This window comes from Arvicanthis niloticus, chromosome 6 (genome assembly GCF_011762505.2).
Source record: "Arvicanthis niloticus isolate mArvNil1 chromosome 6, mArvNil1.pat.X, whole genome shotgun sequence".
Lineage (NCBI taxonomy): Eukaryota > Metazoa > Chordata > Mammalia > Rodentia > Muridae > Arvicanthis > Arvicanthis niloticus.
Genome location: NC_047663.1, coordinates 62,464,892 through 62,488,388, shown reverse-complemented (window position 1 = coordinate 62,488,388; position 23,497 = coordinate 62,464,892). Strand labels below are relative to the sequence as shown.

General features: G+C 47.0%; 3 protein-coding genes across 6 annotated transcripts; all 3 read left to right on the top strand.

Annotated features, from left to right (window-relative positions):
• The first annotated feature begins 96 nt into the window (after positions 1-96).
• H2ac25 (H2A clustered histone 25) lies at positions 97-985 on the top strand. The gene has a single exon (XM_034505600.2). The coding sequence runs from the start codon at positions 97-99 to the stop codon at positions 487-489; it is 393 nt and encodes a 130-aa protein (XP_034361491.1). The 3' UTR covers positions 490-985.
• On the top strand, positions 762-17,966 carry Trim17 (tripartite motif containing 17). 4 transcript variants are annotated; one of them, XM_076937688.1, is made up of 8 exons: positions 762-842; positions 1,480-1,608; positions 10,791-11,224; positions 12,279-12,374; positions 13,952-14,182; positions 15,662-15,684; positions 15,781-15,884; positions 16,254-17,965. In XM_076937688.1, exons 3-8 carry the CDS (start codon positions 10,796-10,798, stop codon positions 16,802-16,804), a joined length of 1,434 nt encoding a protein of 477 aa, XP_076793803.1. In that variant the 5' UTR covers positions 762-842; positions 1,480-1,608; positions 10,791-10,795; the 3' UTR covers positions 16,805-17,965. The 4 variants fall into 4 exon arrangements, with proteins under 4 accessions (XP_076793803.1, XP_076793802.1, XP_076793805.1 ...); XM_076937687.1 differs by lacking the exon at positions 762-842 and having other exon boundaries at positions 1,127-1,608; XM_076937690.1 differs by lacking the exons at positions 762-842; positions 1,480-1,608 and adding an exon at positions 3,841-5,853 and having other exon boundaries at positions 16,254-17,966.
• On the top strand, positions 6,896-9,365 carry H3-4 (H3.4 histone, cluster member). Its single transcript, XM_076937698.1, has one exon. It carries the CDS (start codon positions 7,578-7,580, stop codon positions 7,986-7,988), a length of 411 nt encoding a protein of 136 aa, XP_076793813.1. The 5' UTR covers positions 6,896-7,577; the 3' UTR covers positions 7,989-9,365.
• Positions 17,967-23,497: the final 5,531 nt, after the last annotated feature.

The following is a 23,497-nucleotide window of genomic DNA, read 5'->3' as shown; positions in this document are numbered from 1 at the left end:
CTCCCTCCTGATCATATATAAGAGCTTGCTGGCGCTTACGGATTCGTTTTCGCCAGGTTTTCTCTCTTTCAGTGTACGTTCTGTCATCAGTAGGAGATGTCTGGTCGTGGCAAGCAGGGCGGCAAAGCTCGTGCAAAGGCCAAGTCTCGCTCTTCCCGAGCTGGCCTGCAGTTCCCAGTGGGCCGTGTGCACCGTCTCCTCCGTAAGGGTAATTACTCCGAGCGGGTGGGCGCCGGTGCTCCGGTGTACCTGGCGGCTGTCCTGGAATACCTAACTGCCGAGATCTTGGAGCTGGCTGGCAATGCGGCCCGCGACAATAAGAAGACACGAATTATCCCGCGCCACCTACAGTTGGCCATCCGCAACGACGAGGAGCTCAACAAGCTGCTGGGCCGCGTGACCATCGCTCAGGGCGGCGTCCTGCCCAACATCCAGGCCGTGTTGCTGCCCAAGAAGACCGAGAGCCACCACAAGGCCAAGGGCAAGTGAGGCCCCTACTGGTTGTTAGTGCAACTTTACGGACACCAAAGGCTCTTTTCAGAGCCACCCACAATCTCATTAGAAAGTGCTGTACACTGAACCTGTGACTGGCCGGGCAAGGTCTCCCGACTTTTGCCATGCATTCCTGTGCGGCGCCTGGGGAGCTCACAGGAGACCAACGGCCTCATCCTGCGGGTGGCCTGGGGTCAGTTGGAGACGTTCGAGTTTCTCCCCGCCACTCCGGTGTCAGTCAGACACAAGGTTTCAGTTAACGTTCGTGTTTGGAATTTAAGGGAATACTTTATTCTGTAGAAATTAGCATAAGGTTCTGGTTGGTAGGTGCTAGTGTTTCTACTGAAACGGTAAGTTAACACGCTTAAATCTTCCAAAACATGAAGTCCATTTGAATTCGGATCATAACGCCTTGGGGTTTCCAAAGGTTTCTGAGGGAAGATTTGGGTATTTCAAGTCTACTTGTTTATATAAACGTTCTGTTAGAAGGCGATTTACAACTTTGGAGTTTACTGCTTTCTTTTGTGGGGGTGGGGAGCCAGTCTCTAGGCTGCTTCAGCCTGCTTAGTGGTAGGATGACGGGTGAGCATGGTGTTCCTGCAGGCATTTGGAATTGGTTAATCAGATCCATTTAAGTAGCTTAACCTTGGGGAATAAAATAATTTGTCACATTTTAGTTAAACTAGGTATGAGAGTACAGCAGTGTCTATTTGTCATAAAGTTTAAAGGAAAATATCACACTAAGTAAATGTTTTTAGAGACGATTGAGACTTCCATAGGCAGCATGAAGAATGGTCGGAGTTCCAGGTAAATCAACAGGAGCATGTAAGTGGGAAAGGGAGAGGGGGTTGAATGCGTTACTTTTAAATCCTTTTAAATGCCACAGAATTGAGCCTCTTTTCCTTGTTAACTGCTGTACACTATTTAAAATTTAACAGTACAGGCCATCAAGACAATTATATAATGTTTATTATATAATTTATATAGACTCTACCAAACAAAACTGGATCTATTCAAGCCTGGGCTCCTCGGGCACCGTCAGTAACTACAAATCTGCTTATAAAATTCCAGCGTCTTGAAAAGTCACTTGCCTAAGGATAAGCAGTTTCCTTAACAGTAAGTCTCAATACAATAGTCCAAAAAACTGCATATGGATTATACATCTGCAAATGGGTGGTCTCAGTCAAACAAAGCCAGAGGGCTGGACCTCCAGAGATCTTTTCCTTATGTTTTTTAAGTTAGAATCTCTGGTTCTAGTTTTAGTTTGTTTGTGTTTATAGGTCATCGTACTTGCTTAACCGCTTGAATGGCTGTTAAACTTTTTAGGAATTGGGTAATGTTATCATTTAAGGGTGTTATAGAGGCATATGGAGGGAGGTGTACTAGGGTAGTTTCTCATCTCTTCTAAGGCTGCCGTTAAATGCACAACCACCACCCAAAAGGAATATTTAATTTCCAATTAGATAAAATGTAATGTAAAGATGCAGCTCATAAATTGCCCAGGCATATGTGGGTAGAGAGCACAGATTCTGAATGTGTCTACAAAATTACAGAAAGTTCCAATTAGAGCAGCTGTGATCTAAGATCTGGTCATCTGGATTACTGTCTCCAGAAATGTAAAGCACCAATAGCAGCTACCTTGAAAAGAGCATGTTCATGGGCTTCAAGTACCCCATGATCCATTTCTAGGTATACACCCAATAAAATGAGTATGCATATAATATAACATACGCTATACAGATGGAGGAACGGTATCACTCATAAAACCTAAAAGGCAGAGGAAACCCAAATATTCATCAGTTGACAAATAGATATACAAAGCTGTTCTCATAATGGAGCATTAGTCAATGAAGAGACTGGACAAGATGAATGAACCTCCATGTCCAGAACAGGCAACATCAGAGACAATAGATACAGGAGCTGAAGGAGAAGAGAGAAAGTATGGACCTTCCTGGTGTGGTCATGGGAGAAGGCATAAGAAATGTGCTAAGTGTCCCTCAAGTGCACACATGAAAATGGCTCACCATATCTTGTGAGTTTCACCTAAGTTTTTAAGACGGTGACTAAAGGCAACAGGTGCTGGAGAGATGACTCAGTGAGTCAAGAGCTTGCCACACAGGTCTGAAGGCCTGAGCAAATCCAGAACCCATGTAATGCAGGGCCAGGTTAGCACTTGACTAATTCCAGTGCTTCCAAGGAAGACAGGAGAATCACTGGAAGCTCACAGGCCAGCTGCTGTGGTATGGACACCAATTAACAAGGTGGAAGTTGAGAATAATACCTGAGATTGTCCTCAGACCTTCACACATGATGACACACATGCATGTTTGCACTCACATTCATACATGCATATGTGTGCAATGCATACACGGGGGCCGGGCGGCGGGGGACATGAGTGGACAAAAGAAGCCTGTAAACACTAAAGACGGAAAGAAAACTGAGATGCAGTCTAGTGCTTTCTTTCTAGGATAAAACTGGCCTACCTCAGGTAAAAGGTGAAACCCATGTCCCACAGCTGCTGTCATTAGAGACCATGTGGAAAGGCAAGTGTGGCCTGATCCTCCTGCTGCAGTTCTGAGCAGGCCTTGGCAAATAACCTTGCCAAGTTCAGCCTGCAAGGCTGTTATGTGGAGGTATGGAGGGGGAGGGGAGGTATTTTCCTGGCCCACTCTGTCTCTGAACACATGACCTCTCTGAACACATGACCGTATTAGAATCATTTCAGCCACTCTCCATGTGTCCCTATGCTCTGCTGTTTATTGGAGACAAGAAGGGAGGTTCCAGAAGAATGCAGCTTGAGACAATCTTGGAATTAACTCTGGACAGTGTTTGCATCGTGTGGGAGTTCTCTATCTATCTCTGCAGCATCCCATGTTCCTCTTCTGGGTTTGGGTCTTCTCTCCAGCACCTGCTTCCCACATTTAGTCTCTGTTCTGTGGGGCCATTTCTTGCAAGCTCACCCACATGGCCAATAATCTCCCACCTCAACAAAATTAAAAATAGACCTAATATACGGTCCAGCTCCCCTACTCCTGGGCATCTATCCAGACGAAATGAAATCAGTATGTGAAAGAGACATATGTACTGACATGCCCACTGTGGCACTGCCGAAAGCTAAGATAGCTAAACATGGTACTAACCTAAATGTCTATGAGGGAGCAAATAGAGCTCCAATATTTATATACACAGTTCAATACTACATAGGCTTAAAAAAAAAAAGATTTCATTTGTCAGGTGGATGAACCTAGACATTTCAGTGTCTCTTGACATCACAGGATTGGTTCCAGAACCTCCTCTCTGCCCACCCCCCCCCCCCCCCGGCCTGGGCAGGCACCAAAATCTATGGGTACCCAGGATCCTCATATACAAAGGCAGAGTATGTGTTTATAACCTACAAATGTCCTGAGTGTTTTAAAGTATGCCACCATGACTCTTTGTAAATAATGTAATGCAACTATAGGGTAAATAGTTGTACTAGGTTGATCAAGAATCATCATAAAGCTCTAGGCATGTTCAGTAGAGATAACTCTTTCAAGAGAGGCTGGAGAGCCAGGAAGATCAACTGGAGAATCAGCAGGGGTCAGCTGGAGAGTCATGGCAGCTTCTCTAGTAGGTTAATGGAGGTAGTTCAAGGACCATAGAGGCTGCACTTTTCCATACTGTCCCTGAAGCTAAGCTCTGGGGTTCAGAACAAGTGCCAGGCCAGTTGGACTCAGGCTGTGTAGACAGCTAATTTCCTGATATGATGAGTGGCAAAGCCAGATGGATGTCTAGGAGGCAAGGGTCTCAGGCCTCCTTGCTGCACATCTCAGGTCTGGCTGCTGACCATGAGGGACCCTCTTTTCTTGTGATACCACCAAACCCACGACTTCCACAAATCCACACCTCTTCCCCAAGCTGCATGTTTACAGCACCTACTGCATATTCCCCCTGCTAAAGGCAGCCTGTTGTCCCCACTGGCATCGTGATCGCATGGCATTTTCCTCCCTCTGTAGACAATTCCAGTACAAACCCATGATTCAACTCAAAAACAGACAAAATATACCTGTTTTAAGTATTCTTGAGTTGCTTCAACAAAAAAATATGCATATGGAAGTGAGATAGTTGGATCCATTAAAATGCAACCCACAAAATAGAGAACAACATTTTCTAACCATACATTTGATCAGAGAATTAATATCCAAGACAGCAAAGCCCTGTAATTCAATAGCAAACAGCTCAAATTTTAAAGAAGCAAAAGGACCCCAATAAGAATTTCTGTAGGAAATAGGAAAGACACACAATCTTAGAAATCGTTACAGTCGCTGAGCAATGAGACCATCGTGAGGATTCACCTCACTCCTGTTAGGATGGCTGTCAAAAACAAAACAAAAAACTAAAGTCACGCTTCCTTTCCCTTCCAGTACTCTGCATTTCTACTGCTGTCCCACTTTTCAGTTCCCGACATAATCGCCCTATTCCTGCCTAGGGATAAACCCTGCAATGTTGTGGCCAGCTCACAACTAGCTAACATTGACGTCAAAGAGTGCAGAGGCACATTTATGTCTACTGTCACTCTCACGTGTTGATTATGCCTTGCACATAGTGCTAAACATATATTTGCTAAGTTAATTTAAAACAAACAATTTCTTCCCTGTCTAGCCGGTGATGGAAAGAAATTGACCTCCCATAGCAAGCAGCACGGAGCTGAGCGGGCAAGGCTGTCCCACTGCTGAACTCCCCACCCCCATCTTCCACCCCTAACACTAAACCTTCATCTGATCCTTTCCCACAAGGCACAGGTGATGATCGGATAATGAATGGGAGAAATTTAATAGAGAAAGGAAACTACAGGCTCCAGAAAAAAAAAAAAAAAATTCCTCAGATTTTGAGACGCTGCTCTGCAGTTGCATGCAGCCTTGTATGGTGCAACTTTTCTCTGGGAAGCTCAAGCGCAGTCTAGTTGGAATCAAACAAACAAAAAACCAAAAAAGGAAAGAAAAAAACCCACCCAGACTTGATTATAGCAATGGCTCCCATAGGTGCAGCGCCCAGCTAGGGAACCTCCGCGGTGGCGGCTGCAGTTCGGCATTACGGAGGTTTGGGGTGCGGGAGTGTGGGAGCGAGAGCGCAGGGGCGTAGGGAAGGTTTCCCGCGTCGCGTAAGAAAGCTTTTCCGCATCCTCTTATGGGCGCCTCGGCCTTGGGTGCTGGAGAAGAGACGCGCTTTGCCCTCTCCCGCTCCGGAACCGGGCTTGCTCAAGGACGTTTTTCGATTGGTCAATCCAAAAGCTCTGGCTGATCCCATTGGCTGCGTGAGACGCGGGATGACAGACTATAAGACAGCTCCTTCCTCCCTGGCTCCCTCAGGAGTTCAAACACAGTAAGTCCCTGGTGTCTCACAGGGTTCTGCATTCCCAGAAGCAAGAGGTTCGGTTAGTTCTTTCTGAGAGTGAAGTCATTTCGCCTGTAACTATGTCTATAAACTGTCATTAGAGAGTGGCGCGGGCCGGGACGCCCCGGTTCCCGGGCACTACCAATGGACAACCCATGTCCTCCGGTTGGCCTAGCGCCTACCCCCGACTGCACCGCTGGACGTGGGCTCCCGATTCCCTGCTTTGGCGTTCACTTGCGTCTGCTTAAACGACACATACATGTTTAGAAGCAAAACACCATGATTGTCAGTGCGTTGTTTGTTTTTTTAACTAAATCGGTAAAGATGCAACACATTTTGGTTTCTATCCTTTACTGGACTCACGTTTTTGAAACTATGTGCTTGTTCTTTTTCATCCTCTAACATGGTCTAAGTAACCCTTATTACTAATGTTTGATGCCCAGATTGTGACCTTTGGGAGATTCTTGAATACAGCCCATGTCCTCCTTGAAAGTCTTTGCTTCAGAAATCATTTTTTATTTTTTATTTTTCAGACCTAAAGATGTTTTATTTTGTTTGCTAAAGGGACATTTCAGTGTACCCTAAGATAGCCTCAAAATTGTTATCCTTCTGATTCAGCTACCGAGTGCTGAGGTTATAAGCATGGACCACTATCCTTTGAGTCATTTCTTTTAGTATTTTTTATTAACATGTTAACTATGCTTAGTAACGGGTTTCATTTTGATAACTTCACACACACACACACACACACACACACACACACCAGCTCTCCCCTTTTTCCTCTTCCTTCTGGTCACCTTTCTCTCCATAAATACCCACCCCAACCCCATTTTTATGCTTTAAAAAAAATCTAGCTTCTTACATGCTAGAGAACCTATGCCATGTTTTTCTTCCTGGATCTAGTTTACTTAACACTGTGATCTTGAGTTCTTTCCATTTTTCCAGCAAATAACTTAGTTTTTCATTTTTCTCCTTTATTTTTTTCTATTTCTACCCTCCCCCCACCTCCTGGTTTTTTTTTTTGTTTTGTTTTTGTTTTTGTTTTTTTTTTTTTAATAGTGCTTTATTATGTAGCCCTGGCTAGCCTCAAACACACAGATATCCACCATCCTCGGTCTCCCAAGTCCTGGAATTAAGCTTAACTGCTGAGCTCCCTCCAGCCCTCGCCCATGTGCATGCCGCCCCCAGAGGCATCCTTAAAACCAGGTCGATTTTTTTTAGTATTCCAGAACTCAGGAAAACTATGCCTGGTTGCCATATAAAGGAGACATGCAGAAAGATTCTAGAATCTTCTTGGGAGTCGAGGCAAGGTTGTTCTCTCTCTCTCTCTCTCTCTCTCTCTCTCTCTCTCTCTCTCTCTCTCTCTCTCTCTCTCTCTCTCTCTCTCTCTCTGTGTGTGTGTGTGTGTGTGTGTGTGTGTGTGTGTGTGTGTGTGTGTGTGTGTTTCTTAGCTCCAAGAAAACAAGGTGAGCTTTTCCACAATCCCCGCTGCCCTCCTACCGCGCCTCAACTAACAGCTCTGGAGGCCAAACGGCTCAGCGAGAATATAAGGGGCAGGGTGTAAAGCAGAGACCCCAGCGGGCCAATCAGAGTGCAGCATCCCAGAACGCCACCTGGTGGGTAGCCAATAGGAATGGGGCTGGGTCTATAAAAGCCGTGCTGCTCGCCACCTTCTCCACCTGAGGAGCAGGGGAGGAGGCCAGCTCAGGAAGATGGCACGCACCAAGCAGACGGCGCGGAAGTCGACGGGCGGCAAGGCTCCGCGCAAGCAGCTAGCCACGAAGGTGGCACGCAAGAGCGCCCCGGCCACCGGCGGGGTAAAGAAACCGCACCGTTACCACCCTGGCACGGTGGCGCTGCGCGAGATCCGGCGCTACCAGAAGTCGACCGAGCTGCTGATCCGCAAGCTGCCGTTTCAGCGCCTGGTGCGGGAGATCGCCCAGGACTTCAAGACCGATCTGCGCTTCCAGAGCTCGGCCGTGATGGCTCTGCAGGAGGCCTGCGAGTCGTACCTCGTGGGTCTCTTCGAGGACACGAACCTGTGCGCCATTCACGCCAAGCGGGTGACCATCATGCCCAAAGACATCCAGTTGGCCCGGCGCATTCGCGGAGAACGGGCTTAAGACTCCACAGGCACTGCTCATGAACCCAACGGCTCTTTTCAGAGCCACCCACGGAGTCAGAAAAAGTGTTTGTAACCGAGACTTGTTGGATCTCCTATCGCCTCCGGAGATGAAGACCAAGTGGCTGGGCCTCCACGTGGCTTCCCAGGGATCAGGCTAGCGGGCTTAGCCACCGATCCTTGCCTATCGAACTCTTTGGTTTGCAGTTTCATCCTGTTCTAACCCGCCTTCACCTAACATTCGTGGTGGCCTGACCCTTTGTAGTACAAGGTTGATAGTTGCAGAGGGGACTGGCCTTGCCAAGTGAAAGTTGGAGCCTGGCATCTACAAGCAGCAAACATACTCAACTGTAGTGTGTTTGTGTGGTGGGTGGTAGCCAACTGTCTACTCCAGCTACCAGTCAAGTTCTGTTAATTACCTTGTGTTTTGAGGCAGATTTACCTGACCTTAAAACGGCTTAGCTATTCCCGTGCTTTGAAAGTTCCTGGCCTTTCCCCTGGGAAAGAGCCCAGTGAACTGTCTTTTATTAAAGTTAACTTTGTATTTTCAGAGGACACACCCAGAGAATCCTGTGTTGGAGGATTCCTATAGGATAGGAAAGTCCAGCTATTGTGTTGACTCGGCCTGAGTGCTAAGCAATAGGGAACCTCTCTTATCAAGAGGATGTTTTACCCTGGACTTTAACTCTCTGGGTGTTACCAGCCTTGATTTCTCATATTGTCCAGTACTGTATGACTTCTGACCCATACAAAGAGCTGGTGGTGTTCTGAGATGACAGGCGTGGGTGGAGACTAACCGGCTTGCTCAGAAATCAAACTGGGAGGAGCCTGAGATGGTTAACTGAACTGCTTAGTGGAGGGCTGAGGGGAATAGCCTGAATATGGCTGTGAGGTTAACACAGAAAACTTAACCTCTGCTACATAGTGGGGTCACTCATCAATGGCTGTGTTAACTACATAAATTACTCCTAGGGTGTGTGTATAATGTAAGTATGCAGCTGAAAAGTTTAAAAGCCCATTATGTCTCCAACTCCAGACCCAGGGTGGGGGGTGCGGGGGTGGGGGTGCGAGGGTGGGGAGTGTCTAAAGACTTTCTCTGTGTAATCATGGCTGTCCTGGAACTCCCTCTGGCCTCTGCCTCCCGCGTGCTGGAATTAAAGGCATGGATCACCACCTCCCAACTTGCAGTCCCTAACTTCTAAATTGCCCCCTTACCATTTTACTGGCCTCAATCCATGCAAACGCGATCACACTTTCCCTGCAGTCCCCACCCGAGTCACCAAGTCCCCGCCTAATCTCTTTCCCCTAACTACTGGTCCCTCAACTCTCTAGCGAAACCATATTTCTGTCACCACCCCCTTCTCCCTACTCCCCTCTCATCCCACCCCCGCTTCTTCTCCGGCCTCCACCCTTCGGTGTAGCAGCCTCAGCCCCGCCCCTGCGGCATCTCCGCCAGGCAACCCGCCAGCGTGTGTTGACGCCACAATGCCCCTCTGCCCCAGCTCCTGGTCTCTCCCAGTGCTGTAGCACAAACCCAGCCTTTCCCCCACGCGGCGCACTTGGCCCTGGCACCTGGCGCAGTGCAAGGCTCCTTCCTTGTGAGTATTCACCGTCCAGAGAATTCGCTCCCGCACCATCTGGGGAGACTCTAGGGGACCCTTCTCTCCTAGGTCGCTGCACCTTCCTGTCTCACCCAGCCATCCTGTCCCCAACAAAAGTCACACTTCAAACCATAAGCTTCAAACCGTGAACCACTCTGACTACATGGGTCTCCCAGATGAGCCCTCATTGACAAAAGACCTTAAGTGACCAAGAGCTCTGATGTCTGTCTCTGCTCTAGGGAAGCCAGGCGACCTCGCCCTTTTGGCCCTGGTTCTGACTAGGTGGGCAGTGGTGAGGCTCTTGAGATTAGTTCGGGAGGAGATAATGCCTTGTGCTCTGCTCATAGAAAGTTCAGATGAAATTAACATGGTAGCCACTCCAGAATATCCGAAGATGCCTTCCTTGGCTTTCAGGATTCAAAAGAGAGAACAAGATGGGGGAGCACTGAAAGTCGACCTCATTTCTGAACTCTCAAATCTTGGGAAGCAGGATGGGGGCAGTTCAGTCTCCACTGCTGGGTTAGCAGGACTCAGACTTGAGGACTGAATGTGTATGTGTACCTGTGCACATGTGTGTTGTATGTGCCTTCAGAGTGCATCCATGTTCACATGCCTGTGCTTGCTATGGTATGTGTGCTTGCCCGTGTTTTCTGTGTGGATGTGTTCATGTGTAGTTACGCACATATTTACTCGTGTGCAAGCTTGTATATGTACATGTGTCTGCATGTCTACATGTAGGCCCTGTATTTGTGTGTATGTGTTGGTGTGTCCGTGTGTCTGTATGGAGACCCTGTATCTGTGTAGTTTGTTGAACCTTTTCTGCATTGCACCTTAACTGAAAGGATCTCTATTCCTTTCTAAGTTTCTTTGTTTTACCAGGGGTGAGTTAAAGACATTATTCTGATACTCGGGGTGAAGATGTGGCTTCAGGGCAGACATAGGGTTTGACTACAAACACGGCAGCACAGAAGGGAGCTCATAGCTAAGCTGACCCAGGCACCGAGTCCAAGCTTAGCAGCTGAGGTTCAGTGGTCTGTCTAGCATTTGGTCAGTGTCTTTGTATCCCACATTTGGACACCAGCTTTTGTCTTCATCTCAAGGAGGCACACATGCTGTACCGGGGCCCAGGAGACTTGACCAGGGCACCATTCTGTGATCCTGCTTGCCATTACAGTGGAAACCTTCCCCTTGTTTCTCCCTAGGAGCCATGGATGCTGTGGAGCTTGCCAGACGGTTGCAAGAAGAGGCCACGTGTTCCATCTGCCTCGATTACTTTACTGATCCTGTGATGACTGCCTGTGGCCACAACTTCTGCAGAGAGTGCATCCAGATGAGCTGGGAGAAGGGGAAGGTCAAGAAAGGGAAGAAGAAGCAGAAGGGCTCCTTCCCCTGCCCCGAGTGCAGGGAGATGTCCCCTCAGAGGAACCTGAGGCCCAACCGCCTACTGACAAAGGTGGCTGAGATGGCCCGCCAGCACCCTGGGCTTCAGAAGCGAGACCTGTGCCAAGTACACCAAGAACCCCTTAAGCTGTTCTGCCAGGATGACCAGAGCCCCATTTGTGTGGTCTGCAGGGAGGCCCAGGAGCACCGGATGCACAAGGTGTTGCCTCTGGATGAGGCTGCAAGAGAGTATAAGGTGAATCTGGGGTCAGGGGTTGCAAGTCCCGGAGGGGAAGTGGGAGTTCAAGCAAGTTGGCCTCAGTGCAGACCTTCACTTCATAATAAAAGCACTGGCACTAACAGATGGGGGAGGGGGGAGAGACTGTCTAGAGACAGCCACAACAGGAGGTATCCTTTGCCTCCAGAACAAAATAGGTGTGCGACTCATCCACATGTTCCCAAGGATGTTCTATAGTAGCCATGTTTATTAATGAGTGGCAAGCAAAAGTAAGGACACATAGCAAGTAGCAGATACAAGCAGTAGATGCAAAGTTAACTGAGTTTACAATGTCCAGCAGCAGCAGTTGAGGGAGGAACCTGATCAAGAGAGAAAAGGCAGCATCGTCAAATAGGGGCCTTACAAATCGGGGTCAGCAGCGTTGACTAGGGAAGCTGAGGTAGTCAGCTGCAGAGGGTTTTTTGTTTTGGTTTAGTTTGGCTTGGCTTGGCTTGACTTGGTTAACTGAGCTCTCTCTGTGGATATGCTTCTGATGACTGAAATTCTGGCTTCTCTTTAACACTGGATGCATTTTTCCATCACAGGATAAACAATAGTAACCTCTGTCTATTGGGAGTGGCTTGTCTTATAGTTGTTTCTAAGCACACAATAGTTTTATTCTTGGGCTATTTTACTGTTTGCTTTTTACTCTTACCTGTCACATCAGAGTTAGGGGATGAGCCAATCTCAGGACAAGGGGCTTTCAAGGCCACTTTTCAACAAACACACCTGGGTGTAAAATAAATGTGGGGGGTGGGGGTGGAGCAATGCTGCTTCCATAGCCAGCAAGTTCAAGCAGCACCGACAGTCTACCAATGCAGTGTACATTACCATGAGCTAACCTCCAAAACCCAGGGCAAGAAAGGTCACTTCAAGGGCTCCAGATCAGGGCCCTTGGCATGGCATAGCCACTGGAATAGGAAGCTAGACCATCCTCTCTGTAGGAGGATCTCTAGGGTGAGTACAGCCTCAGAGACCACAGTCCAGATGTGGGCAGAGATGGGCTCTGCTGACCCTCTGTTTGTGTGTCCAGCTCAGGTTGGAGGAGGACATAAAATATCTACGGGAGGAGATGATGAAGACGGAAACACTGCAAGCCAAGGAGGAGCAGAACTTAACTGAGTGGCAGGTGGGTGCCCATACCCATCCTCATCTGTGACAGGAAGTGCCTTTCAGGGCTTCCAGTGTCTTTTGTGTGGGAGGCTTCAAGGAAGAAAAAGGTCTCTGTGCTCTGCAGGTTTGGTGCCTGACCTGCAAATTGAGCTTACACGAGTCAGGTAAGCAGGATTTTAAATGTGAGTCTCGGGTGGAGCCTGCTAGAACACCTCAAGTTTGTCAGAGGATGAAATAACACATTAAAAAAATTTTTTTTGTAGACGGGTGTTCATAAATTCAGATTACCCTTGAACTCATGGGCTTAAGTAATCCTTCTGCCTCAGCCTCCCCAATAGCTATGTCTACAGGCAGACATAGCTATTTAATAATTTAAAATTCAATAATTTAAAAATTATCCTCATTTTATGTGTGTTGGTATTTGCCTGTTTGTATATATGAACAATGTGTATGCAATGCTCAGCAAGGCCATAAGAGGGCGTCAGATCACCTGGAACTATGGTTTAGGACAGATTGTGAGGCATATATGGGTGCTGGGAATCAAACCCTAGTCTTCTGGAAGAGCAATCACAGCCCTTAACTGCTAAGCCTTCTCTCCATCTCCCTTTAAAATAGTCTTTTTATTCAGATCATAAATAGCTCTATTTCTTTATTCTAGAGTCCAGTCAAAGCTTCCATAAAATAAATGTGGGCTGTACCTTTGATCTTAAAGACTGAGAAAGGCTGCAGATTGGTCCTTTTCATTTCAAAGTTATCTTCCTTGTAAAGTGGGATCAGGTTAGTTGGTTAACCATGGATCATCTTGTGGTACTGTTGGGCAAGGATTGACTTCCTCTTGCTCACTGGAAAGGGCCTACTTGGGTCAAGGGGTGGCTTGTTAGTGCTTGCTTGTCATCCCAGAACTTAAAGAGCCAAACCCAAGATCTGTGTTAGCTCAAGGTCAGCCTGGACTACATAACCAGCTCCGAGCTACTCAGAGCTATAGGGGAGAAGCCTATCTCAAAAGAAAAGGAAAACAAACAAGTGCATCGCGCGCACACACACACACACACACACACACACGCACAGACACACACACGTGCACACACACACAAAGGAAGGAGGAACGAAGAGACGGAGGGAGGGAGAGAGAGGGACTGACTGTGAGGGAAAGGGAAGGAGAAGGGAAAGCAGGGATGGAGGGGCCTATTTGGGAAGTTTGTTGTCTCTGAAACTCTGATTTCTTACTAATTTTGATCAACAGCTTAAGGGACATGGGTAAGTAAGTTCAATTCCAATATCATTTTTAGCCTGGCTATTAGGAGCCCCCTGTCCTTTTTATGAATCGTACCTTTCTTTCTTTGAGGTTGCCTGTTCTGAAGCCACTGACACCAGGACACATGGACATTTGAATGTATGGGTATCATTACTCAGGGCCTGTTAGGGTGTAACAGGGATGGTTTGGGGAATCTCTGTCAAAAGTCCTGGTTTCCAACTTTGCTAAGAATTCTAGGTCACCAAGTATCCAGAATTGCTATGTGCCAACACTGAGGAAATCCATCCTTTCCCGGCATATCTCATAGCCAGTTTGGGATCCCCATTCCATTTCCACAGGAGAGAGTGAAAGAGCGGAGAGAACGCATCCTGGAGGAGTTCCAGAAGGTAGTTTTGTTTCTGGTGGAAGAAGAACGGAGGCTCCTCCAGATCCTGAAGAAGGAGGAAGAGGACACCCTAGGGAAGCTGCAGGAGAGCAAGGCCTCCCTGGACCACCAAAGCCGGTCCCTGGACCTGATCCTGTTGCAGCTGGAGGAGCGGAGCCAGCAAGAGCCCCTCCAGATGTTGCAGGTGAGGCCAGAGGATGCTGAGGTATTTGTGTCCTTGGTGGGTGTGGCCTGAGGATGTGCACTCAGCCCAGGAGCTTGCAGAACAAATACAGCCCGACAAATAGGATAAGGCTGGGCTGATATTTGAAGGCCACTGACCCATCCTATCCCAGCCTCATAGCAAACAGCCCAGCTCACACCATCCACAGTACACACACACAGAAATAGCGAGTGAGAGAGAGAGAGAGAGGCAGAGAGAGAGAGAGAGGCAAAGAGAGAGAGAGAGAGAGAGAGAGAGAGAGAGAGAGAGAGAGAGAGAGAGAGAACAAATACATTCTTAAAAAGTGGTTTTAGCCCAGAGTTCTGGAGGTCCCAGAGCATGCTACTGCCAACTGTTCCGCTCCTGCTGAAGGCCTCATATGACAGACAGCCCGCCAATACCTGCCAGAGTGAATGAGGGCAGGCTCACGTCAGCACTCTTTCTCATCTCCCTTCACCATGGTGGACCTCTAATCATCTCTTAAGGGCCACACTCTGACGTTTCAATACTGTGACACTAGGAATTAAATTCCAACCTAATGTTGCTGGGAACCTAACACAGTTAGACAAGGCAGGTGGACCCCTGTCGTTTTCTAGGCCAGGATGTTAATGGTACTGAGAAGTCTGTAGACTCTGGGCTTCTAGAAAACCTCCAGGGACCCTAGGCTGTCACCCCCCAGCCCCCTCTCCCTCCTCAAACCATGTCCACTGTGCTCCCGGGCCTCCTTTCTTTGTCCCCTTGTTCTATGCACCCTAACTTGTATCTATGCTGTGTGTTATCACCAGTAACTATCTTGGCTATCAAAGCTACTGCGAGGTGATCTGCGGGTGTGCACAAGTAACACTCACAGGAGCAGTGAAGCTGGTGATGTATATTGCCCCAGAGAAGCCTGAGCAGCCAGCCGCCTTTGAGTAAAGCTCTGTGAATTAAAGTAAAGCTTAGATGGATTGGAAGTACAAGCTCACCATAGTCAACTGCTAGGGATGGCTGTTGTTAGCATCCTCTGGGCCAGACTCATAAACAGCATCATCACACACACACATACACACACACACACACACACACACACACACACAGACAAGCATGGTATGTGAAGGACTTCTGATTCAGGGTTTACTTGCTTAAAGGGAGGAGGCATCGGATACAGAACAGGGAGGTGTGGCTCAGTGGTAGAGTGCTTGCTTAGCAGGGGCCCTGCCGTCTGTCTCCACTACTCTAAGTGCTGAGCTGGTCTCCCAGGACTTGGCCTCCTCTCCGCAGACCAGACCTCAGGCTTGTGACCACAGACTGAAGAAATGCTTAGGGTCTGCCGAGTGGGAGGGAAGATTCCAGGGAGAGCATGAAGTTATCTGGGAAGGGACTGTCCAGCTTGAGCACATGTCCCAAAGTAGCGGGCAACAGAGGTAGCTTTGACACCAACAGGCAGGGCCAGCTCTGAACTCTTCTCCCTGTTGCTTGCAGGATGTGAAGGACACCTTGACCAGGTACTGTCACCCTCAATAGAGGTAGTGGTGGAGGTGGGTGAAGGCAGAGCACATGGAGGGAGAGTCAGAGGGGACATGAGTCTGTGTTCCCTGGAGGAAGGAGAGCCTCAGTGTGCAGTACCCAGAGGTGGTCCTCCCTGTGACTATCAAGACCGTGTGCAGAGTTCCAGGACAGATAGAAGTGCTCAAAAGTTTCCAAGGTAAGGGTCCCCAGGGCTCCGAGGACCCCAGTGCTCTGGGCACCGCTCTGCCTTACCCGGATGCCACACAGGACCAGAGCTACCAACTAGAAATTAGCGTCTTAAACCAAACTTACCATCTTGCCAAGTTTGACTGCTGAATTAAGTTTGCCCCATTTAGCCCTGGTGACTCACCATCATCAATACCACAGGGATTTGTAATGTAGAACCCTTAGCTAACCCCAACCAGCTGAGACTGGTGGAAGGGAGGCCTTTGGGTGTGGAAAAGAGCCATTTGGCCACTGTGTCCTACTCCACCCATATTGAGGGTTCTGGCCCGTCCACCTTGAATGACCCCTACTTTTGTCTGTCTACCTGGACCCTTTGCAGAGGATGTGATGCCCGACCCCAGCTCAGCATATCCCTATCTCCTCCTGTACGAGAGTCGCCAGAGGCGGTACCTGAGTCCACCACCAGAGGGCAGCGCCCCCTACAGCAAGGACCGGTTCGTGGCCTACCCCTGCGCTGTGGGGCAGAAGAGCTTTTCCTCTGGAAGGCACTACTGGGAAGTGGGCATGAATCTCACCGGGGATGCACTCTGGTCCTTGGGGGTGTGCAGGGACAATGTGAGCCGGAAGGACAGGGTGCTTAAGTCCCCAGAAAATGGCTTCTGGGTAGTGCAGCTGTCCAAGGGGAAGAAACATCTGTCCCTGTTACCCGATTCCACTCCAGTCACTCTCACGGAGCCTCCCAGCCACATGGGTATCTTCCTGGACTTCCAGGCTGGGGAGGTGTCCTTCTACAGTGTAAACGATGGGTCTCACTTACACAGCTTCTCCCAGGCTGCCTTCCCTGGGCCGCTGCTGCCATTCTTCTGCTTGGGAGCTCCAAAGTCGGGCCAAATGGTCATCTCCACAGTGACCATGTGGGTGAAGGGATAGAGGCTTGGGGCCAGGCACAGACACTGGGTATGCCATGGTTCCCCAGAAGGCAGGGTACTTCACCACCGTGGCCACCTACCCAGGTTTCTCTGGGGCACTAAGAGTTAATACCTGTGCTGGCAGGGCAACTCACCGAAATACAAGCAAGATTAAAATGCTCAAGTGAGAACGGCTACAGATAAGATGCTAAATGGGGGAACTTTGCAAAGAGTCCTGATTATCTCAGAGTGGACTCATTTCTAAATATATACCTGCTCACCAGGCGAGTCGGTCTTCTGTTTTGCTAGCTTTCTCCCTCCCCCGGGCTTGTTAATATCTTGGTTCCTGGTGCCCTTCTCTGGCCACAGGTCCTTGACAGAGAAAGTGGGGGCTCTTAAGAAAATCATGGGCTCCTCTTCCCTTCCTCCTTTCCTAACACCCTCCCCCAAGAACCCTCACTTCCCACTCCTGTTACAAGTCACTAGCACCTCAGGACTCAGGTAAGGCGGTGTCCCTGGCATAGTGTGCCTTTCCACTGTAACCCTCCTGGGTCCATGGTGTGACATGTATCTTGTTTCCCACCGGGGTCACTCAGGTCTACCACAGACATGAGGGTGGTGCTGGAGGCTATGAGCAACAACAGCCCAGGGGTGACGCAGGCTACAAACACAGGGTAAAAGTGCAAAGGGAAACCGCCAACTCCTGTGGCCACGACCTTCGGGGGGTCTCCATGTCCTTGAGGTGCGTCAGTAGGTACTCCACATCCCTTTCTGAGCCCTGGAGTTACCCACATGTGCACGCTCATGTCTCTTCTCACAGCCCCTGCTCCCAGGATAACTCTGAGACTCAAATATATTTACAAATACATAGGCCACAAACCGTGACTGTTCCCTAACTAGCTCATAAGTTACTCATCCCACTATTCTAAGTTCTGACACAGGGCTGATGACCTGGTCCTCAGGTTTTGCTACCGCATACATCAGCGTTCAGGGGTCAATCTTCCACCTGTTTCTATCCCAGCATCCCCCTCCTCTCGCTCTGTCAGATGTCCCGTCTAATCTCCTGGCTCAGCTCTCTGGCCAATCAGCCTTTTATTGACAGGTGAATGCTTTTACACAGTGAACAAGAGATTTTCCTCTACATTTCAAATAAATGGCTCCTTTTGGTCAAATAAAAGGCTCCTTTATAGTTTAGTTATAGAATTGTTATACAATAACATAATTTCATAATATACAACAACATATTGTTATACAATAACAATTATGAAAACTACCAGGTAAGATTCACATTCACAATGTCCAGTCTATATGTTTTGGCAACCTTGGAGAAAGTATTCTGTTATCTATCCTATATTGGTGAGTTCAGAGTTCTGTACCTAAATTAATTTCTATTATAACTTGCATTTCTAACTTAAAATCCTAAACAATTTAGGCTTAATTGTTTATTAACTATAACTATCTAGTCTTCCACCCCAGAGACCTGAGAAGGAATAAATATTACCTGAATGTGTAGAAAGTGCAGGCAAGCAGCTTCCAAAACTATAGAAATGACACGCTGGCTGTTAGACAGTGCCCCCAAATTCCTGTATGATGGTGGAGCATCAACTTTTAGCCCTCTGGTCCATTATATCTGACAGACTTCTCTGTGAAGCAGGAATTATGAAGGACTTGCCTATCTTGTTCTTGCAAGGCTCGGCCGTCGAGTTCCCTGTGTCCTAGTTTGTCCACTTTGGACAGCATTCTGTCAGCAGTTGAAGCGTGGAGAGTTTCTTGCCCAGTGGTAGCTTGCCACATTTGAAGCAAACTCAATAGGGAGATTCTTAGATGCTCATCTTTCTTTGAAGTAGAAAAATGGGTTCTGTCAGGAGCAGACCTATCTCACTGTCAAAAAAAACCTTTTAATAATAAAACATCTTTAAAATGTCATATTCTGTAGATCTCTGATGTTTCTGAAAACCATCTATAACCGAACTGTCTGTTTCTAGCTATTCACTACCTGATTAACCTTGAAAACATCTACTGGAGACTAAATAAAACTTATTTTGAAAATACCTAAGCTAGTACCTATAAGACCATATATTTGATTGACTATTAACTTATGTTAATTATCCTAAGCAGTTTGTAATAGCGGCTTTTAAAAGATCAGGAGCTTAATATTGCATTTTAAATAATCACCAAGGTACAATACTGCAAATAAGAGTTGAAAACATAGTATATTAGCAAATATAACTTCAATTTTGCATCAAAATACAAAGATATATACCAACGTAACAAAATATAACCTCAATTTTGTATCAATATACAAAGATCTATACCAATGTGACATTTTTGGCTTGTTAATACTCTTTGATCTAAAAATAATTTATTCTTTTTTCCTATTACTCCTATATCCCTCTTTCCCCTTAACACTAGATAGAAGAGAAAGGATGGGGAAAGAAAGAGAGATCCCTGAGTCTGACCATTATTGTTTCCTCCCTGCTCCAAGACATTACAACTTGTATCCACCCCTCCTTAAATGACAAACATCCACAACCCATCCAACTACCAAAACAATCACCCACCCCGCCTTTGGGGTGTCGCTCTCTTAAAATTGCTGTCTGCTGATTTGGGGCGTAGTTTCCTTTTGGGGGCCCAAGAAAACTGAGAAAATGGTCAAATCCTAAGAAAACTAGCTGTAGCAGTTGCTGTCCTGTCTCTCTGTGCTGAGAAAGTTCAGCACATAACTTGAAGTCCTGACTACAACAGTCTGTGATGCCGACCAACCAGGGTCAAGGAGCTTTCTTTGAAGCCATCCTGGATGCAGAATTTCGAGGAAACATTGAGTACATTTGAGGTAGGATCAGGCAAGATGCTGGAATAAATACTGTAAGGGTCCTTGATTCGCTGAAGAATAATACTCCAGACTCAAATGTAAACAAAAGCATTCTGCAGAAGTCCAGCCTGCTGGGGTCTGCTGTTTACCAAGATGGAGACGCTCAAGTGCGCTCACAGGGGACTGTCTAACCAATTTAAAGCACATTGGGGGGAATTCCAGAGAGGGCTAGGTAACCTTATCTTAATTGGTTGGCTCTATATCTAGGGACATTCCAGAACCACTGCTGGGGGTTGGGGAGGGGGTGCTGACTGTTGCTGGGGAAGCCTGGAAACTGTTACTGACCATTGCCCTTGTCTTAGGCCAGGTGGTGGGGCAGCTACTGGTGGTTCGGCAGTTTCTGATTGGCTGCCCAAGGCCTGGAGTTTTTCTAGTAACTGACTTGCCTGGACTTGCCCAGTTCTTGGAAACAGAGTTTGAAGCTGTCAGTCTGTCCCAGTCCTCTCACTACACCTCAGCATCTCAGCATCCTCAAGGTGAATCTTGTCAGGGATGCTTTTCTGGTGGTTTTTCTCTGTGAACATATAAACTTATAAAGGCATTATACATTTCCACATTAAGGTAAGTATGAGATGTGCAGTGTACACAAATCAGTGAAAGATGATTCTCTGCTCTTTGAGTAGATGAAAGACATCTGTCTTTATAAATTGGTTTGGATTGTCTGACCAAACTGTAACACAAACATTCATCCACACCATATGAAGGGATGGAATGACAGGTCCTGAGTGTTCCCCAACAAGTCTGTCTCTTGCTGATCTACAGTCATTAATCCTGTCAGCCTTTGCCACAGTTTTTGCATATTTCAGAAGGCTGGGCCTTCTGTTTTGATTATCTCTAGAAAAACATTGTTTCCAGGAACACTTTGCCTATAAGCCCTTTCGACCTTAGTTGCCATAATTGAAATATCTGACATTTTGATTTTTGTTAAAACCTTTAAAGATTTTTTTCTATTCAAGTGACATCTGTTTTTGTGTCCATTAATCCTCTACCCAACTGTAATTCTAACTTTGGTCTCTTATCATTTATAGTAGTTTGTCACATCTGATTCTTGGTATCTTTAGAATCTCTTGCTTTCTCCATAAGAGCAGCTCTGTCTCTATTAAATGGTTTACTTATGTTTTGAGCAGTTGTCTGTCCTTTCCGGCTTAGATTTTTCGAGGTGTTTTCGGAGTATTCTCTCCTTGGGTTTGTTGAGCCTGGAGCAAAGCCTCTTGGGCGACCCTGCATTCCTGAGCCTTATACCCATCCCTTCACATCTTCTACATTTCACAGGAAACTTCTTCCCTGGATTACTATAGAAGAATTTACCCTTAGGGAATGGCATGCTCATTCCCAGCCACAGCCTTGGGCTCTGTGTGCTGTGGTCCCACCAGAACTGAGTTGTGAGTATTAAACTCTATATATCCATATGAGTTTTCATCCATTTATAAGGAGGTGCAGATCTGGCCCTTAAATGTCTAGGAGCCTTTTAGCACTCAGCATTAGCACTTTAAAAGCTAAAGATTCCATTAAAGTTTCTCTAGCAGTTGGATCTGGTATTGCTCTATTTACAGCTGTAGTTGATCTTTGTAAAAAGCCAGTGATTCATTTGAACCCTGGGTTATCGTTGTAAAAGATCGAGCTCCACCTTGATCAGGCTATTGTTCCAGGACAGCATCTCAAGGGTAATCTGTACTCTCAATTCAGACAGACCTCCACTTAGAACCTGATCCCTGACAGTATCAATGCCTCCAGTCCTATCTCACTGCCCCATGACTGAAGCCTCGCTCTCCACCATGTCAGCCATTGTAATGGAGGCCCAGGCTCTAGGATGGCTGGCATCAAATCTCTCCAACCATTTGGAATTATATGATTTTGTGTGGCCCAGTTATTACATATAGTGAATGTAAACCATAGCTCATTACTGCTTCCTTAAACTTTCTAAGATCCTGTGCCTAAGTTGCCACTCAAATTCTTGATAACCCTGTGGAGTTTTTTCATCTTCTCCCAATTCCTTTATCATGTCTGGGAAAACCATTTTAGGTTTTTTAACAGATATAGACTGCCCTTTTCAGTCTTGTTACAAGCCGGTGCTATATGTTCTGGCCCTCCTTCCTCTGTCTATCCCACTATCTTTCTTGATTCTAATGATAATTTTTCTAATTTCTCTTCCAAGGCCTATCCATTTTTATATTTTTCTTCTTGTAGCTCTAGTATCTTAGTGTTTTCTTCATTTTTATTTATCTTTCCAATTTCTCTCCTACGGCCTGTCTCCATTTTCATCTCTTCTTGTGTGTCTACTACTTTAGAGTTTTCCTCATTTTTATAATTTTTTTCTAATTTTTCTTTTAAGGTCTGTAATCTATCATTCCATCTTCCAGTCCTCCCTCTCCTTATCTAAGTCTGCTTTCTTTTGATCTCTCTTTAAAAAGGACATAAAAAATTGTAATCGTTACTGAAAAAAAAATTTCTATGCTGGTATGTATAACAAAATTATAGGGAATCCAGATGTCCTGTGCCACTGAGTATTTTCTTTCCATAGAAAATACTTTTTCCGTTAATCTCTAACTCTCTCCCTCCCTCTCCTTATCTAAGTCTGCTTTCTTTTGATCTCTCTTTAAAAAGGACATAAAAAATTGTAATCGTTACTGAAAAAAAAATAATTTCTATGCTGGTATGTATAACAAAATTATAGGGAATCCAGATGCCCTGTGCCACTGAGTATTTTCTTTCCATAGAAAATACTTTTTCCGTTAATCTCTAACTCTCTCCTTAAAGACTTTGATTTACCAATTTTAAACGACATTTATCTACCATGTTTTATATTTAGTCTCTTTCCTCTTTTATTGTTTTCCAACTCAATACCTTACCAGTTCATAAGTTTGGGGCTTTTTAGTCCCACGCAGTTGCGGGAAAAGTTCCTTTTACCCTTTAGTGCGTCTGCACGCTCCACAGACCAGCAAGCGTCTATGGCCGCTAACTTCACCCCATCAGCTCAGTTCAGGAGGCTTCCCCATTGCTTCCACCTTCTGCAGGCCCTGGCCAGCCCTTCCCGACCTGCTGCTCGTGAAGGGCTTTAGGTCTTCACCTGCAGTCACAGGCTGGAAGGCCGGCCTACTTGCCCCAGCTCTGGGTCGCAAACTGCGCTTAGTTCGTGCAGTTCTGAGAAGCTGCTCACCTGCAGGACACACCAGAGGCTCTTGGCTTGTCGCTGCCTCTCAGCAGCCGCGGGACAGCAGCCGCGGGAGTGCAAGACCGCCCGGGCCGCCGCAGATGCAGGCTGGGGTGCGTTCCGGCTCGCTACCCACAGTTGGTTATAAATGCCGCTCAAGTGCTCGGCCCGCCGCTACGGGAAATCTTAAAGTAGCCGTGCCTGGCTTTCTCGTCCAGCTGCCGCTGTCTAGAACTTTTCTAAGTCGCTGGCACCAGAAACGTCGGATGCACTCGCGGCAGAAGTGGCCGCAATCGGTCAACACCATATGCTTTGGCCGTTCCCTGATTAGTGCATAATCATCCCGTTATTCTAAGCTCTGCCGCATGTAGCATCCACCCTCTCTTTTCCAGATATGCCACCTTCTGATTGCCTGCCTAAAGCTCATTGGCCATTTTATTGACTGGCGAATGTTTTTACACGGTGCACAAAAAATTATCTACAGAACCCACGGCCAAAGTTTGCAGCACCCAGGTCTGGGGGAGACAGGACACCACCCCCGGAAACCTGTCACCACAAAAATGCGATCTGTTGCACTATAATTCGATCTCACCCCCGAGCCGTGTGATAAACAGTGGCCAATCCAAGACAAAAGCGGGTTCTAAATACTAAAAACCAGTTTCCTGCTTCCGGCGGTTTCTCTTCCGGCGGAA

Bases quoted from the DNA above. Each gene is read 5' to 3' on its own strand.
- Trim17 (XM_076937690.1), top strand. From the start codon at position 10,796: ATGGATGCTGTGGAGCTTGCCAGACGGTTGCAAGAAGAGGCCACGTGT. The intron at 14,183-15,661 runs GTGAGGCCAGAG...TGTTGCTTGCAG, and splicing joins AGCCCCTCCAGATGTTGCAG to GATGTGAAGGACACCTTGAC. The intron at 15,885-16,253 runs GTAAGGGTCCCC...GACCCTTTGCAG, and splicing joins AGTGCTCAAAAGTTTCCAAG to AGGATGTGATGCCCGACCCC.
- H3-4 (XM_076937698.1), top strand. From the start codon at position 7,578: ATGGCACGCACCAAGCAGACGGCGCGGAAGTCGACGGGCGGCAAGGCT.
- H2ac25 (XM_034505600.2), top strand. From the start codon at position 97: ATGTCTGGTCGTGGCAAGCAGGGCGGCAAAGCTCGTGCAAAGGCCAAG.